The 15,507-nt window shown below is 34.5% G+C and overlaps 3 protein-coding genes across 3 annotated transcripts; 1 reads left to right on the top strand and 2 right to left on the bottom strand.

Moving 5' to 3' along the window:
* Positions 1–1,277: 1,277 nt before the first annotated feature.
* LOC105959749 (protein NEN1) lies at positions 1,278–5,361 on the bottom strand. The gene is made up of 6 exons (XM_012983890.2): positions 4,851–5,361; positions 3,526–3,683; positions 3,230–3,276; positions 3,011–3,074; positions 2,196–2,881; positions 1,278–1,675 (listed from the first exon to the last, which is right to left on the bottom strand). The coding sequence occupies exons 1-6, from the start codon at positions 5,131–5,133 to the stop codon at positions 1,441–1,443; spliced, it is 1,473 nt and encodes a 490-aa protein (XP_012839344.2). The 5' UTR covers positions 5,134–5,361; the 3' UTR covers positions 1,278–1,440.
* Positions 5,362–7,597: 2,236 nt separating this feature from the next.
* LOC105959750 (Pentatricopeptide repeat (PPR) superfamily protein) lies at positions 7,598–9,828 on the top strand. Its single transcript, XM_012983891.2, has one exon. It carries the CDS (start codon positions 7,689–7,691, stop codon positions 9,663–9,665), a length of 1,977 nt encoding a protein of 658 aa, XP_012839345.1. The 5' UTR covers positions 7,598–7,688; the 3' UTR covers positions 9,666–9,828.
* A 62-nt stretch (positions 9,829–9,890) lies between these two features.
* On the bottom strand, positions 9,891–13,593 carry RPE (D-ribulose-5-phosphate-3-epimerase). Its single transcript, XM_012983892.2, has 10 exons — positions 13,109–13,593; positions 12,576–12,690; positions 12,321–12,461; positions 12,134–12,247; positions 11,716–11,794; positions 11,381–11,490; positions 11,245–11,301; positions 10,535–10,604; positions 10,334–10,431; positions 9,891–10,103 (listed from the first exon to the last, which is right to left on the bottom strand). Exons 1-9 carry the CDS (start codon positions 13,219–13,221, stop codon positions 10,382–10,384), a joined length of 849 nt encoding a protein of 282 aa, XP_012839346.1. The 5' UTR covers positions 13,222–13,593; the 3' UTR covers positions 9,891–10,103; positions 10,334–10,381.
* Between the last annotated feature and the right edge of the window lie 1,914 nt (positions 13,594–15,507).

Here is a 15,507-nt window from a genome sequence, read left to right as displayed (position 1 = left end):
TTCTTGAACCTCAAACCTAATTTCGAGCGGACAAAGTGCGAAAAAATAAAAATTACACCGGATTATTTAAAAAAAAAACTACATTATCTTACAAAAGAAAAATAAAAAAAATAATCTTTTATCACTAAATTATTCGATTATGGATCTTTTATGTCACTGTTTGTAAAATATTAGGTGAAAATATTTGGAAGAAAAAATAATTTTCAGATTACTTGATAACGTAATAGCTGAATGATTTTTTTTCGTAAAATATTTTATTTTGATAAAACAATATAATTTTTAAATATGTTGATGGAATATATTTTATTTTTGAACTTTATAGTTTCAAAATGATTGATGAATAAAAAAAATATTTGACATTTGGCATCCTAAAAAAATATCACTACAAATATTAAATTTATATTTTTTAGCTTTAAAAAATCATTTGGGGTGCATTATGCATGATTTATTGTATTTCGAGGGTGCAAAGTGCTATTAATTTATTTCGAGGGTGCAAAGTGCCAAAATGATATATTTCAAGGGTGCAAAGTGGAATTAAGCCTTAAAATTGTAATAAGTAAATTAAATAAAAGGAAAGGAAATAAGGTGGATAGTTAAATGGAGAAGTATAGAGAAAATAGTATTTTTAAAGAATTAAAATTATTAATAACTAATTTAAAAAATGAAGAAAGAAAAAAAACCGAGTGAACCGATCCGACTATAACCTAGTTCTCTGTCTTATTTTGTGTCTGGTCCGTTTGAAAAGTACTGATAATAAGGCCAACATGAAAGAAAATCAAATAGGTGTTCGAAGATGACAATTTAGAGTCAACTCAATAGCACACTATACACTACATAAGCCATGATTAATCGAATAATTAAGTCTTATAATTTTTTATTGGTGCAATAATTTGGATTCTCATAAAATTGCATAATTTTGTCTTAATTAATCATATAATTAAAACCAAGCGAGGGTTGAAGTGGGTGTACTTACAATTAATTAACAATACAGTATAACATCGATAAATTAATAGCCTCGCTTAAATAATAATTTCTCCCGGTGAAAACATATTAAATTAGTAGTTTGATAATTTAATATTTCGCTAAATTAATAGAATTTTACTAGTTCCGACTGTATTAATTTATAATTTAAAGAATACATTATTAATTTATAGAGGTTTACCTGTACGTAATACTTATTATTGAAGTTGAGAAATAGTAATTATACTACTAAGAGGCTACTAATTCTTGTTCAGCTTGTAACCAATGAAAATCAAGTAAATTCTCCTTGTGTGAAGGAAAGAAAGAAAGTGAATACTATAGAAGAATTATCCCAACATTTACAGCATAAGGGGTTAAACCTAAGCATCTTTACGATTCAACACGACATTTTTTTTTCTCCGAATTAACTTATATCGATCACAAACAATTAGAATTTATAACCAGCTAGCCACTTGCATATCAGCCTGAATGAACAAAGAGTTTCTTGGCGACCAATCGTACGCCAGCATTCTGCTGATAATCGTAGGCATCCAATGCGAAACAAGCGTCCAGAATATTCCCCGGGGTGAGCAGTGAACAAAGCTCGTCTACTTCATGCCTGTTACTAAACACAACCTTCTGTGTCGATGAATTCTCCTTCTCGTATATATCTGTCGCCCATCGGCTGCTTTCACCATCCGCTACGGTCGGCAGGCTGGTGCATTTACACATAGTCAAAGTCAATCTTCAATCGGAGTAAGTATTATATAATAGCAGTAAGTATTATATAAGCCCAAAAAAAGGATAAATTACACCTACACCCCTAAGGTATGCTAAAATAACTTTAAGGTCCCTGTGGTATCGATAATTACAAAGACCCCCTGAAACATTGTTACAAACCCTAACGGAATAATTAACGGGCTATTAGTTTCAGGAAGCGCGGATTAAGGGGTGACATGGCTCCCTCAACAGTCAACATTTCTTAAATCTTTATTATTTTATATATGATTTATAAATTTTTCGTCTATGGTAGCATTAACGGCCCCGCATAAAACAAATATAGTGCATATCGGTCCCTAGGACATGAAATCTTGGCTTCGGTAATTGTTTCAGGGGTGTGGCTGTAATTACCAATACCACAGGGACCTTAATGTTATTTTAGCATACCTCAGGGGTGTAATTGTAATTTACCCCCCAAAAATTGTTAATACGAGTTAAAAAGAAGAGAAACTTACTGTAATCTGACGGTAGGGGAGTTGAAGAAACCCGGCTTCCTAGTTACAACAGGTCGCCACTCGGACGAGCTACCGGAATTAACGGACAGCTCTTTGGCAAGACTATCGGTTGCATCGAGAATCTTGCATAGAGACGGTGACGCATCGACCACAAAACTCAATCTTGGCCTTCCGGCGTTATCGACAAACTTCGTACTGATCCCGAACCGAACCTTCAGCGATGCACACTGAATTTGCAACGGCGAATTCAGATGCAGTATTTGTATTCTTTGAGTCCCGCGGTAAAACGGCGCTAGGGTAACAGAAATCGAAGGTATCGAAACATCGTCGGGCTCCAAAAAGTCATTATCCGAACGCTCAAGAACTACTCTACTTGGAGATTCTTGAGATGTTGAGCCGTTTTTTAAATCTTCTTCCATGTTGTCCATTTGATCACCGATTGCCGACAAATTAAAAGTATTGGAATTTACGTCATCAGTTTCGCGTGTCGCCAACGATAGTATTGGATGGTTTTTCTCTACTGTGTGCTGTGGTGGAGATGATTCTGAACGATGATCGACCTTGGCATTTGACGATGATGATTGCCCGGCGTGCTCGATGCGACTTTTTCCGTTGCTTCGACTTCTTGTGGTGGCGTTGGGAGAAACCCAGCTGTTGTCGGTAAATATATCTGGGAGGCTCGATTCCTGGAAATAAAAAGATGAGGAACAGGGAATCAGATCAAATTTGATAAGTATGAAACTAAAGAGATGACGATGTTCGATTTACGAAACTTAGATTCTCGTTAAATAAAATCTATAAAATTGGGGAATTACCAAAAATAAAACAGTTGCACAGTACTTGAGGACTTCAAGATTCATGCGAACATCATCCAAACTCCTGGAATGTTGACATAAATTTATTAGTAAAACTTAAGTTACGTAACCAGAACATAAGTTCTTCGGATTTTACAATTTCACAAGACAAACCCGACTAAATTATATAACACTGAAAAAAAACACGTGATAAATTAGATTTGAAACAAACACCCTTACCTATGTGTTTGCTGGCCAAGCCCGAAATATGTTGCGAGAGTTGCCATCTGCAAAAGAGTCTCAGCGTCGTTATTTAAATATATAAATCCCAGCATGCTCATAAAATCGATTTTTAGAAACATAAGACGCACGAGGCCCAATGGATCACGATGCAAGAAAATTGAAAACATTTCAGCAAATATTGGTTACAGCCATTGTCTTTTCTCTTCATGAAGCAGTGGAATTTTTTTTTTTAAAATAATAAAAATAAAAATATAATAAAATAAATAAAATGCTCGATTTTCAAACGAGATTACCTTCATGTCGCCAGCTCTCCTTCCAAACTTTTGTGTTAAGAGTGCAAGTGAATCAATAGTTCCTTTAGGCTCTGGAGCTGGCCTGTTAATCTCAGCAAATGCCTCTCGTATACGAGCGCAATCGAATCTCAATATATTATGGCCCGCCCATATTCTTCCTGTGCACGAAACGTAACAAGATTATTACTTATATAGTAGCACCGAAAATATCAAAAACCTACAGAAAAGAAGCTGGAGCCAAAATTACAATAAAATAAAGAAAACAGTATATCCTAAATCACCTTAAAAGCTAAGTCTCTCGAGAAATTTCTAAAACAAAATCATTTAGGACCATAATATCCTTAAATCAAACTATATGCAAATGAAAGGACGACCTTTTTTTCCCGAATAATTCTTTCCCCCATACAACCACCATAAGGCATCAAAATGGAAAACAGTTCAATAAAAAATAAACAGTAAAAGTTACAATTGAACTAATAATAAAATTTGCAGTTACTTGCAACGAAATGATACTTTTTACGACTACTAGAGTTCTAATTAATTTCTTTAATCGTAGAACTTGTCCGTAATCTGCTAAATGTCTTACATCCTATTAATAACTAATCATAACCGAGTTAAACCTTTACATAAAGAGAGGAATAAAATAGTGATTTCAGCCTCATCGTTCCAAGAAACGAGCAATAGCACCAAAGCATCTGATGAAGGAAATAGGAACAAAAGCGTAATTCACCTTCTATAGGCCACTGCCAATAATTTCAATATAGGGTAAATTACGGTCATCCCCTGAGGTAAGATCAAATTACGAAAACACCCCTTATGTTTGGATAATTACAACCACCCCTCACTATAAATCATCTTACACGTCCACCCTTGTGGTGTCAAATTCAACGGAATCTTCTAGATTCCGTGGAATATTCTCTAATTTGTACTCGTTATACCACATAATCTAGAAGATTCCACTAAATTGGACACCGTAGGGTGGACGTGTAAGAAAATTCATAGTCGAGGGATGGTTGCAATTATCCAAACTTGAGGGTTTTTTTCGTAATTTACCCTTTCAATATAATATACAAACTATCTATATATATGTAATGAGTAAACAGAACAGAGCATGTCATTTACCAACTAGCATTCAATAAATTCACATTTTTTTTTTCTTAATTTATGATAATGAAATTAATAAACAGAAGAAAAAAAAAATGCATCCATCAAAATCAGCTAATAGAAACAGTTTATATTATTATCCAAATCACAAATTCAATTGCAACCGAAAATTCAGCAAATTCTCTAGAAATTGGGGGTGGAGTGAAAATCGGAAACTTTACCGTGAAGGATTTCGTAGACGGAATCAGCAATATCAGCAAAAGTGGGGGCCGAAACGACGGCGTCTTTAGTAATGCCGTTGCATCGGACTGAGAGAGAAGAGATGTGTGAGAGGTCGGCGGGTCGGATCAGGGTCGAGTAATTGTGGAGCTCCACGAGCTTCTTGGGGCATACCAGAATGGATCCGAATTCCAGAATGGCAAAACCCTGTCCGGGTCGGGTCGGGACTGTTGTTTCCACGTCGAAGAATGCTATCTCGGATCTATCTTCTCCCGTCACCGCCATTCTCTTTTGGTTTCCTTCTTCGTACGTACGGGCTGTGTGTGTGTGTGTGTGTGTGTATACACGTAGTTGAATGTGTTGAATATGTGTGTGTACGTATATTTGTATGAAAATGGGTAGCTTGTGGTGAAGGGTTTAGAGAGGGAAAGAATGGAGGAGGGGATAAAGAATACGTGTGAGAACGGAACACGAACAACGATGCGTGTGCTGTTTTTTTTTTTTTTTGTTTTTATGTGAAATTACGCATAAGCCCATCAATTAAGGACAAAATGCAATTCACCCTTAAAAAAAATTCCATTTTCACACTCTCACCCCTAAAAATTCCAAAAAGGGATAACCCCTTTTGAAATATTTTTTTGACTGCGCGTTGCCCGAAAACTAATTTTTGGTGGGCAATGTGAACCAAAAATAACATTTTAAAGCGACAATATGCAGACAAATAATATTTTTAAGGGGTCTTGTGGAGCAAAAATACATTTAAAGGGGTAACGTGTAATAAAAATAGATACTCAATTCCAGTGAATAATCCATCAGGATTTTTCCATTGAGGCAACGTGCAACAAGAATAATATTTTGAAGAAGACATTAACTTTTTTAAATTTGAAGGGGGTAAAATGTGAAAATCAGATATTTATAGGGGTTGATATGCAATTTACTCTCAAATTAATAATCTTGCAAATATGTTCCAGATAAAAAAGTATTTTTATTAATAGGTCCTTCATTACAAAAAATATACTAATCTTGTCCATATTATTGTGCTTTTAAACTAAAGGGAAGAAATCAACATAATGGGGATAGTTGAGAAGTATTTTTAAAAGACTATCGGAGGAAGCAATGTGATATTACTGAGATGTTGACGAGAAGTCGCAGATTCTATATGTAATACTAATTTCAATCGCGCAGGATTAAATTAAAAAAATATTCCAAATATTATATTTTATTAAGATGAAATAACAAATATATCCATAAATTAAATTGACTTTTGTTTGTTCATCCAAGACCAAATAACAAAACAAAAAATTAAAAAAAAACGTAAAATTAAATTAAAGTAAAAAAATTCCAAACCCCCCCCCCAACTCTTTCTTGTCACCATATCTGTGCCGCCCAAGCTCCGCTGCCGCAAGCCACCGATCCCCGCCGCCAGCCCTGCCGCTCACAATCATGAGCGACCTAAACCCACCCAACAACGCCAACGCTGCCAGTATTTTTCAACTTTGATTGAAAATTTCGAAAAGGGTTATTTAAATTCGATAAATCCGTAGTTTTATTTTGTTAAAATGACATTAAGAAGCTTCTGTTAATAAATTGTTGTTTGGAGGGCAGATTTTTTATCTTTTTTGATTCATATTCATTCGACCTGCAAATGTCGTTTTTGAAAGGGAAAATTCGACATTTGCAGGCCGAATTTGGCTGCTATATTTCGACACATGACCATTTTTATTACTGTTTCTCGACATTTTGAAGATATCGATTTCTAACAATAAAAATCGACGCCAAGATGTCGTCTTTTATAGTCAGGAATCGACATGTTCAAGATGTCGAGAAACAGTAATAAAAATCGACACCAAAATGTCGATATGTATGGTCAGAAATCGACATCTTCAGGATGTCGAAATTTAAATTTTTAATTTTTTTTAAATGTAATTGTTGTTTGTTTTTTTTTTGTAGAAGATGCTCGTGTACGACAAACCGCTTCGGAGCGAAAGAGGAAATCCACAGTCCGTCCTCCTGAAACGGCGATGCCACATTGAGACAATTTTTCAAGTACATGGGGCAAATCGATGCAATCGAATGTAGAAATTGGTAAAGTGATATCGAGTCAAAGTACAATGGGAGAAAGTGAAACTCACTCAAAAAATTATGGTGGAACAAACTTTTTTTCATTCCAATTTTTGTAATTCTGATTTTAATTAATTAATTTATTTATTTTGGAACGAGATTAGAATAAGAATTCTTTTTTTAAAACAAGACCGGTATTTTTTTCGAAAGTGCTAAATTCGCCCATAATTTGAACCCAGTAATTAGTGAAGAGCTACAAAAAAAAAATTAAGATTAACACCTTCTTAAGTGATGATATTACAATAAAACCCCTCATACACTATTATATATTAAGAACAAAAAATATAGGGCAAATTACGGTCACCCCTTGAGCTATGGTCAAATTACGAAAACCCCCCTCCTGTTAGGGTAATTACAGCCACCCCTCAACTATGTATTTATCTTACGAAAAGACCCCTCCAGAGGTAAATTTAGGGATGTTAATTCAGTAAAAACGGACAAAAATTTCGGTACGCCAGCATTTCATACCGTTTACCGAACTAAATATACGATTTGGTTCGGTAAATAACCGAATTACATAAATTTTACATAAAAATATTTAAAAGGAGGGGTGGCTGTAATTATCCAAACAAGAGGGGTTTTTTCGTAATTTGACCATACATCAGGGGTGGCCGTAATTTGCCCAAAAATATATTACAAGTTCATCAAAAATTTGGTTGCCGGTTGTCTTTGTCGATGCAGAAGTTGTAGTTAATGGAAAACAAGAAATCAGTGTACCAATGTTGAAGTTTCTCCCTCCAAAAATCATCAAGCATCTTTCCAATTGTAATAATGGACCATCTTCATTAGCTTTATTCTCCTCTTCTGCATCGCCATCATCGCCTACTTCTTCATCCCCATATCTTTCAAATCTATCCGCATCGATACTCGATTCACCAACCACATTGCAAGCGCTACGAATTTTCAACTCAGCCTCAAGAAATGTGAACCCCGCCAAAACCCTGAAGCTCCATTCCGCCATTGTTCACTTTTTAACCAAGGCGAAATTGTACGTGAAGGCAAGGTGTTTGATAGAAGACCTCATCGAGATTTTGAGAAAAACCCGTAAACCCCACAAAGTTTGTTCCTCGATCTTCAATGCGCTCAATCAAATTCAGGCGTCGGGGTGTAGCACCAACGTGTTTGGAGTGCTGATCAGTGCTTTGTGCGAAAAGGGTTTCGCCGACGAGGGGTATTGGGTGTACCGCAAGATCGGGAAACTGCCCGCGGTGCAGGCGTGCAATGTGCTGTTGAACGGTATTTTGAAGTCCGGTCGAAATGAATTCATGTGGGAAGTTTACGATGACATGGTTTCGAATGGTTTATTGCCTAGTGAGGTAACTTACGGAATACTAATTGATGCTTCTTGTGGTCGTGGGGATATCAAGAAGGCGCGGATGCTGTTCGATGAAATGACCCAGAGAGGATTAAAACCGACAGTTGTGATTTACACGACGCTCATACGCGGACTATGTGCAGAGAGTGATATGTCGGAAGCAGAAATCGTTTTCGCAAGAATGCGCGGCTCTGGCGTGGTCCCTAATCTCTACACTTACAATGCCCTAATGGATGGATATGCCAAAATGGTCAGTATTGATAAAGTGCACAAGTTCTATTATGAAATGTTGGATCGAGGGGTGCTGCCGAATTTTATCACATATAGTATTTTGATATATCTTCTTTGCAAAACGGGCGAAATTTGGGCTTTTAGGAGCTATTTTGTGCATATGGTGAAGCTAAACGTCGTTCCGAATGTATACATATATAATTGCTTATTGGACGGCTTCTGTGAAGGTGGCGATTTATCTGCTGCAACGGACATGTATTCGGAGATGGAGAAATTCGGTATTTCTCCAGATGTTGTTACGTATGGCGTACTTATGAAGGGATACTGTAGAATCGGTAGAGTCGAAGATGCGGAGAATTTATTTCGTAAGATGAAAGAAACGGAATTGGTGGCAAATTCTGTTGTGTATAATACATTGATCGATGGGTACTGTAAGAAAGGAAGTATGGAGAAAGCTGTGGGAATTTGTACTCAAATGACCGAGAAGGGATTAAAACCCGATATTGTAACTTTTTGTACACTGATAAACGGGTATTGCAAAGTCGGAGATTTGGGTGCTGCTATGGGACTTTACTATGAAATGGCGATTAAAGGCTATAAGCCGGATGTTGTAGCTTATACTTCTTTGATTGATGGCCATTTCAAGAATGGGTATACCGATGCAGCTCTTCAATTGTACAAAGAAATGATGGATGCTGGTATTTATCCGAATGTTTTCACGATTAGTTGTGTGGTGGATGGATTGTGCAAAGATGGGAGGATTAACAATGCAATTAATTTCTTCTTGGAACAAAGTGGATACGGGTTTTGTGGGGATATTACGTATTCGATCTTGATTAACAGGTTGTGCAAGAACGGTCGGGTTTTTCAGGCGAGTAAATTCTTTTCGGATATGAGGAAGAGCGGTTTGACGCCAGAAGTGTGTGATTATGGTGCTATTGTACAAGGGGATTTCGGGGTGAAGCACGTTTTTCCGGCGATGATGGTGCATGCGGATATGGTGAAGATGGGTGTTTTGCCGAATGCTTTCTTGTATAAGGTATTGAAAAAAGGTTATGGTGAGATGGCTTATTTTGCATCAGCTCAAAAATGTTACAATGAGTTGTTGAATTCGGGTATGGATAATCCGAGCTATTCTTTTACGCAATGACCTGTATGAACTATGGTTTTTATAAGGGGTCACAATTCATGGTTGGTTTGACTATCGCACGAGAAAGAATTAGTTTACGGGTTCCTTTGTCGAAAGAGACTGTAACACCATAATCTTGTTTGCTTAATTTGGTAATAAGAAAGCTGATGTCATTTTTATACTATATATATATATATATATATATATATATATATATATATATATATATATATAGCACAAGACTGATTTTTCAGAAGATTCTTGATCAAGGGGTATTATAACACATACATTTGTACACACAAAACAAAAAGTGTACTGAAAGATGAATCTTTATTACACAAAATTATGCTACAGATATTAACTCTCAGGCCATTTCTAATTAAAGCTCAAGCTTTTTTTACGAGAACAAATCAATTCATTTCGATGAATCTCTCCAAACGCTTTCGCAGCATATGTTCTCTGCAAAACAAATAAATAATATCATAATGTAGAAAAAGCGATGCAATTCGAGTCGGGTTAGCTTCTGAAACGTGCTTCTACTGCTCGAATAGTTGATAAAATCACATTCCAAATGAATTTGTCATGATATACACACTGTCATTGCTTTTTTACATATTTTTATTACAGCGATAAAAAGATCAAGAAACACATAAACGTATATATCAATGATTAGTAAGGCGACTGACTACCTTAAAAGAGAGGTATTTGAACCCTAAAATTGTCTTCAAACGGAAAGTTTATACCGCAACAGCGACAGGCCTTTTGCTCGTTTTGATCCCCTTAATAGCTGCCAACAAAAAAAATTACATTGTACACGAAAAAAAGTTAGGAAAAAACCCCCGAGTACTAATGGTCGAATTAAACTATGATTGAATTAATTTTGTGCTTGCCTTCAGCATAATCAGGAGCTCCAAAAACAGCAGAGCCAGCAACTAATGCATTTGCACCAGCTTCAATTACCTGTTCATATTTTAGCTAATTAAAACCAGCCCACTTCCTACTTTGTGTAGCATAAACATATATGGAAAAAAAATCTTAAATCAACTAACGAAAAAAAATAATTTAAAAATAGGTATAGGTATAGGTAAAACCAGATATTCTGGTTGATAACTCAACATTTGAAGTCGTCAAATGCCCCGAATATGTATCATTTAGTATTTGGAAAGCAGTTGGATTCATTTTCGAAACTGACATGTTTTGACAACTACACCAGCAATATATTTTCACTAGCATACACGAAAAAAAGAAAAGAAAAAAAAAACCCTTTAATTTCAACACTTTGGGCAGCTACATTAAAAAAATATCTCGTCTTGCAATCTACAATTAGAGTACGAAGAAACATTACTTTTGTATCAAATCATTTACTCAACATACATCAACTCCCAAAATTATATGAAATTGATTCCCAAAAACTTTCCAAACATAGCCTAAGATTTCCAATTTTCACTCACTCGAGTAATACAAACTTAATCTAGGAAAATAAAATTACTAGAAGATTAGCATATATATTTATCTATATAAGAAATCCACACGAAGTATGTAACAAAAGCATCGTTTTTCGAGAATATAAGCACGATATGAGAGAGTTTTGAGTTTTGACCTTATAAGCGTTTTTAGGACTAACTCCACCATCAACCTCGATCCACGGGTTCACTCCCTGTAAAGCAAAACACAAGAATGAGAATTCCTCAAGCTTTGTGGACAAGGTGAAGCAAATAGGGGAATAAGTAGACTACCTTCTCAGCACACAACTTTCTCAAGTCTGATATTTTCTTTACTTGGCTCTCTATAAAACTTTGCCCACCAAATCCCGGGTTCACGGACATAATCAGTATCAAATCAACCGCTGTTAATCAATTCGAAGGAAAACAAATGTGAATTCACTACATCAAACATTATCTCAGCTCATATTTCATCGTCTATTATATTCTTGACTCGAGTCACTTCATCTGTAATAACATGTTTATTCGAATGTAACAGTCACATACTTTTCGAGTTGATTTTTTTTCATGCCAACTATAAGGAGCAAATTCTAACGAAATTATTTTACTTAACAAAGGAAAATACTTACATTCAAGAACATACTCTATGGCACTCAATGGAGTTCCAGGGTTCAGTACAACTCCAGCTTTAGCACCCAGACTTTTTATCTAACGAAGGCACCAAAAGAGTGTTAATTCAAATGTATAACACAGAAATAAATTCCAACCTTACGAATTATTGTCTCGGAAACACTAAATATAAAAAGATGCAGGTAAGAATTTCCTTCATCTTAGCAACCAAAAATATAATTTGCACTAATTTGCTATTATCACACTGTGAAAAGAGGTGAATCTACGATGTACGTGTTTATCCAGTCAAAGAAACCTAATAATATGATCAAGACTCACACATGAAAATAATATAGATCGTGCCGTAGATTAAGTAATAAAATAACTTTGCTATTAAAAGGAAAAATTAAAAGATTTGTCAAGTTAGTCGAAGCTTACTTGATCGACTGTGCGGTGCAAATGGATGGTTGAAGATTGTTCACAATGAACACTAACAATATCAGCTCCAGCCTTAATGAAGTCTGGTACTCGCTGCTCAGGTTCCACAATCATCTGCAGTGCTTTTACATTGTTAAAAAATTGCAACGGCATTCGTAAATTTAACATCACAAAAATATTAAAGTACCAAATGCACATCCAATGGGAGATCCGTGACAGGGCGTAGTGCATCAACTATTAGGGGCCCAATTGTAATATTTGGAACAAACCGACCATCCATCACATCAACATGAATCCAATCGCAACCTGCCAACTCCACTGCTTTAACCTAATCGATAGGGAAGCGAGTTATACGATTAAATTGATATGAAGAATAGCAATGCAATATGAAATAATTTTGTTTACGAGATCGAAGGACATGAAGAAAAAGCAGAAAGTAAACCTGCTCTCCTAATTTGGCAAAATTAGCGGAAAGAATTGACGGTGAGACAATGATGTCACTTTTCGAGAACCTATCGACCCGAGATGTTGCTTTCACTACAACTTGAGATCTTCTTCTGCAAATATACATAAGAAATCTAGCTAAAACATTTCAAGCCAGTAACACTTGGGATTAATTTTTTATTTTTTATTTTCGGAAGAAGATTGAATTCCAGATTTATGAGCATCAAATTGACAGAGATTTTTTACTTGGTGACGGAAAGAATGTACAACTAATTTTTTTTGGTTACTGTGAAATGCATTCTAAATAAGAGATAGTTGATAATTCTCTCTCTAAGAACAACTAAACTTCACAGAAGCATTTTCACAAACACATAGACGTCAAAACCCAAATAAAGGGAACCAGCAGTCAAACGGATAAATTGAAGAAAGCTTGAGCAACACGACATCAGAAATTAAGAAACCCTCAATCTTGATTAAAAAAAATTAAAGAAAAACATTGCCCGTCAGAATTATGTAAAGAAGAACACGTACCTGGTAGAAGTAATTGAATTGGGAGTTGAAAGAGAAAGTTTTTGGCCCTTAAACCCGCCGGAAATAGATTGCGCCAAAGCTGATGAACACAAAGAAGCAGCTACTGAAGCCATAATTTTTTTATAATTTTCTGCTTTAGGGCAACTCAATTTCAATTATTTGGAATAATATTCCGAGGAGGATGAGAGGAGAAAACGGACGATTTTCCCTCTTCGGTTGAGTTTTTGACAAATAATAAAAATAATAACAAAAATCAAGAGAGAGAGAGAGAGAGAGAGAAAGGAAAAGATATTGGTTATGGAGGAGTTTGTGAGGGTGTCGTAGCGTGTTGACACGTGTCAGGACTTATTATCTGGAATGGTTGGCCATTCTGTTTCTCAACCGCCGTGTAATTTACAGTGGAGCGTGTGCATCACACACGGCTCAATATCTTGTTTCTTGGATTGAAATTGAAATATATGTGGGAACTGGGATTTCAATTTTCTATCTGATTTTAAAATTTGAAAATGATTAAAATATCTGATATTTTTTTTTATGTGCAAACAACATTTATAATACCAATGTTATGATGTATTTTTTTAATAGTATAGCCAAATAAAAAATAATAGAATTCCCATATTCTGTAGATTCTCGATCAGAAAGTTTTTTATTTTGGAACAAGTTTTCTCGTTCTAATTTTTGAATTTTCGGTTCCAATTTATTTGAATTTTCGGAACAAAATAAGAATTTTTTACTTTCGAATAAAAAAATTGATTGTGTTTCGAAGTACTAGTTTATAACTGATCCGTCCAATTTTGCCCCTATAGCCTATGAATTCTATGTACTATTTTACACACACACATATATATGTAGTATATATGTGTATTATATTTGAGTATTATTTGTAAGAGAAATTTGAAATGAAATACAAATTGAAACAAGGAATGCATGTCCTCCCATAAATTGAAGGGACATTTAGAAATGGCATCTCACACCACCCCCACTTGCTATGGAAATGTATATATAACAAAAGTAAATGATAATGAATAATGATGGACTCAAATTCATATACCCGAACTGATTGACCAGAGTTGACCCAAATTCTTAAGTTCTTAAAATAACTCATCAAATGAAAAAAACTTATCAGATATTTAAAATAAGTTTACCTAAACATCTTCTATTTCTTATTCTTATTATGCAAAACTTATAAGTTCTTAAATATTTTATTAGATGTTGTTTTAAACTATATGTTAATGGAATATTTTAGGGGTGGTTTCGGTACTGTTACCGAATATTTTGTTCAATACCGTGTACCTACCGTATCTTGCGGTATTGAAAAAATGTATACCGTTACCGTACCAATAATTGCGGTATACCGTTACTTTCGGTACGGTATAATCGGTACGTGGTACTCTACCAACACCATTTTGTTGACGAACTCGGATAATACAATAATTATGATAAATACTAAATAAATGCACAAATGCATAAAGGCTTCAAATTAAGCAAATGTAGTTGACAATTAAACAATCTAAGGTAATATACATTATACAACCATATTTGAATATAATTTTAGTTTAGATAACTAATGCTTACTAAGAGATCTATACGAAATACATAGAAATTAATAATGAGTAAGAACGTTTCGTAGTTTAAGTAAAAAAAAACAAAAAAAAAATATGCTACTATGCAAAAGAAACAAAAGGCTCGGCACTTAGGGGTAAAAAATTAAGGGAGAAGAAAATTGTTGAAAAAAGTATTCCAAAAAAAAGAGATCGGTTGAACTTTGGAACTAAAGAAGTATGTGAACATAAACAACTTTAGCGAGAGGCAAATGATGAATTTGCATAAATATGTGAAGATAATAAAATGACCATATCCATATATATATATATATATATATATATATATATATATTATTTATCATATTTTTATTCTTGTTTTTGTTTTATTTATAATAATTATTAATTACATTTTTTTTATTTAACAATATAAAAGAAAATATATATTAACTAATTTTTAAAATATAAAATTGCGGTACGGTACGGTATTACCATGGTATTGAAGATTCAATACCGCTACCGTACCGTAAAATAATGGTACGGTACCAATACCGTACCAAATGTAGTGGTAACCGATAGTTCGGTATTTGTTCGGTAATTTGTGGTAGGTATACCGTGGTAATCGGTATTTGGTAAATTTTTTCCAACCCTAGAATATTTTATAATCTCAACTATTCAAAAAATATAAAGAAAGACCAATTTAAATATTGTGTTTTGTAGATAATATTGTTTATAAATTAATTATATAATTACTTAGTATGTTATTAATATCCAAATGTATATGCCAATTTTTTTTACGTAATTAAATCTTAAACCAAACATTCATATCACAAAAAGATTGAAACGAACTGTTGTCGG

Source organism: Erythranthe guttata, chromosome 9 (assembly GCF_056151865.1).
Source record: "Erythranthe guttata isolate IM_541 chromosome 9, IM_541, whole genome shotgun sequence".
Taxonomy (NCBI): Eukaryota; Viridiplantae; Streptophyta; class Magnoliopsida; order Lamiales; family Phrymaceae; genus Erythranthe; species Erythranthe guttata.
Note: the sequence above shows the minus strand (reverse complement) of the source record. Positions and strands in the feature narration are given on the sequence as shown.

Bases quoted from the DNA above. Each gene is read 5' to 3' on its own strand.
- LOC105959749 (XM_012983890.2), bottom strand. From the start codon at position 5,133: ATGGCGGTGACGGGAGAAGATAGATCCGAGATAGCATTCTTCGACGTG. The intron at 3,277-3,525 runs GTAATCTCGTTT...ACTCTTTTGCAG, and splicing joins GGAGAGCTGGCGACATGAAG to ATGGCAACTCTCGCAACATA. The intron at 3,075-3,229 runs GTAAGGGTGTTT...TCAACATTCCAG, and splicing joins CTTGGCCAGCAAACACATAG to GAGTTTGGATGATGTTCGCA.
- LOC105959750 (XM_012983891.2), top strand. From the start codon at position 7,689: ATGTTGAAGTTTCTCCCTCCAAAAATCATCAAGCATCTTTCCAATTGT.
- RPE (XM_012983892.2), bottom strand. From the start codon at position 13,221: ATGGCTTCAGTAGCTGCTTCTTTGTGTTCATCAGCTTTGGCGCAATCT. The intron at 12,462-12,575 runs GTTTACTTTCTG...CCTATCGATTAG, and splicing joins TTGCCAAATTAGGAGAGCAG to GTTAAAGCAGTGGAGTTGGC. The intron at 12,248-12,320 runs GTACTTTAATAT...AAAGCACTGCAG, and splicing joins TCCCATTGGATGTGCATTTG to ATGATTGTGGAACCTGAGCA.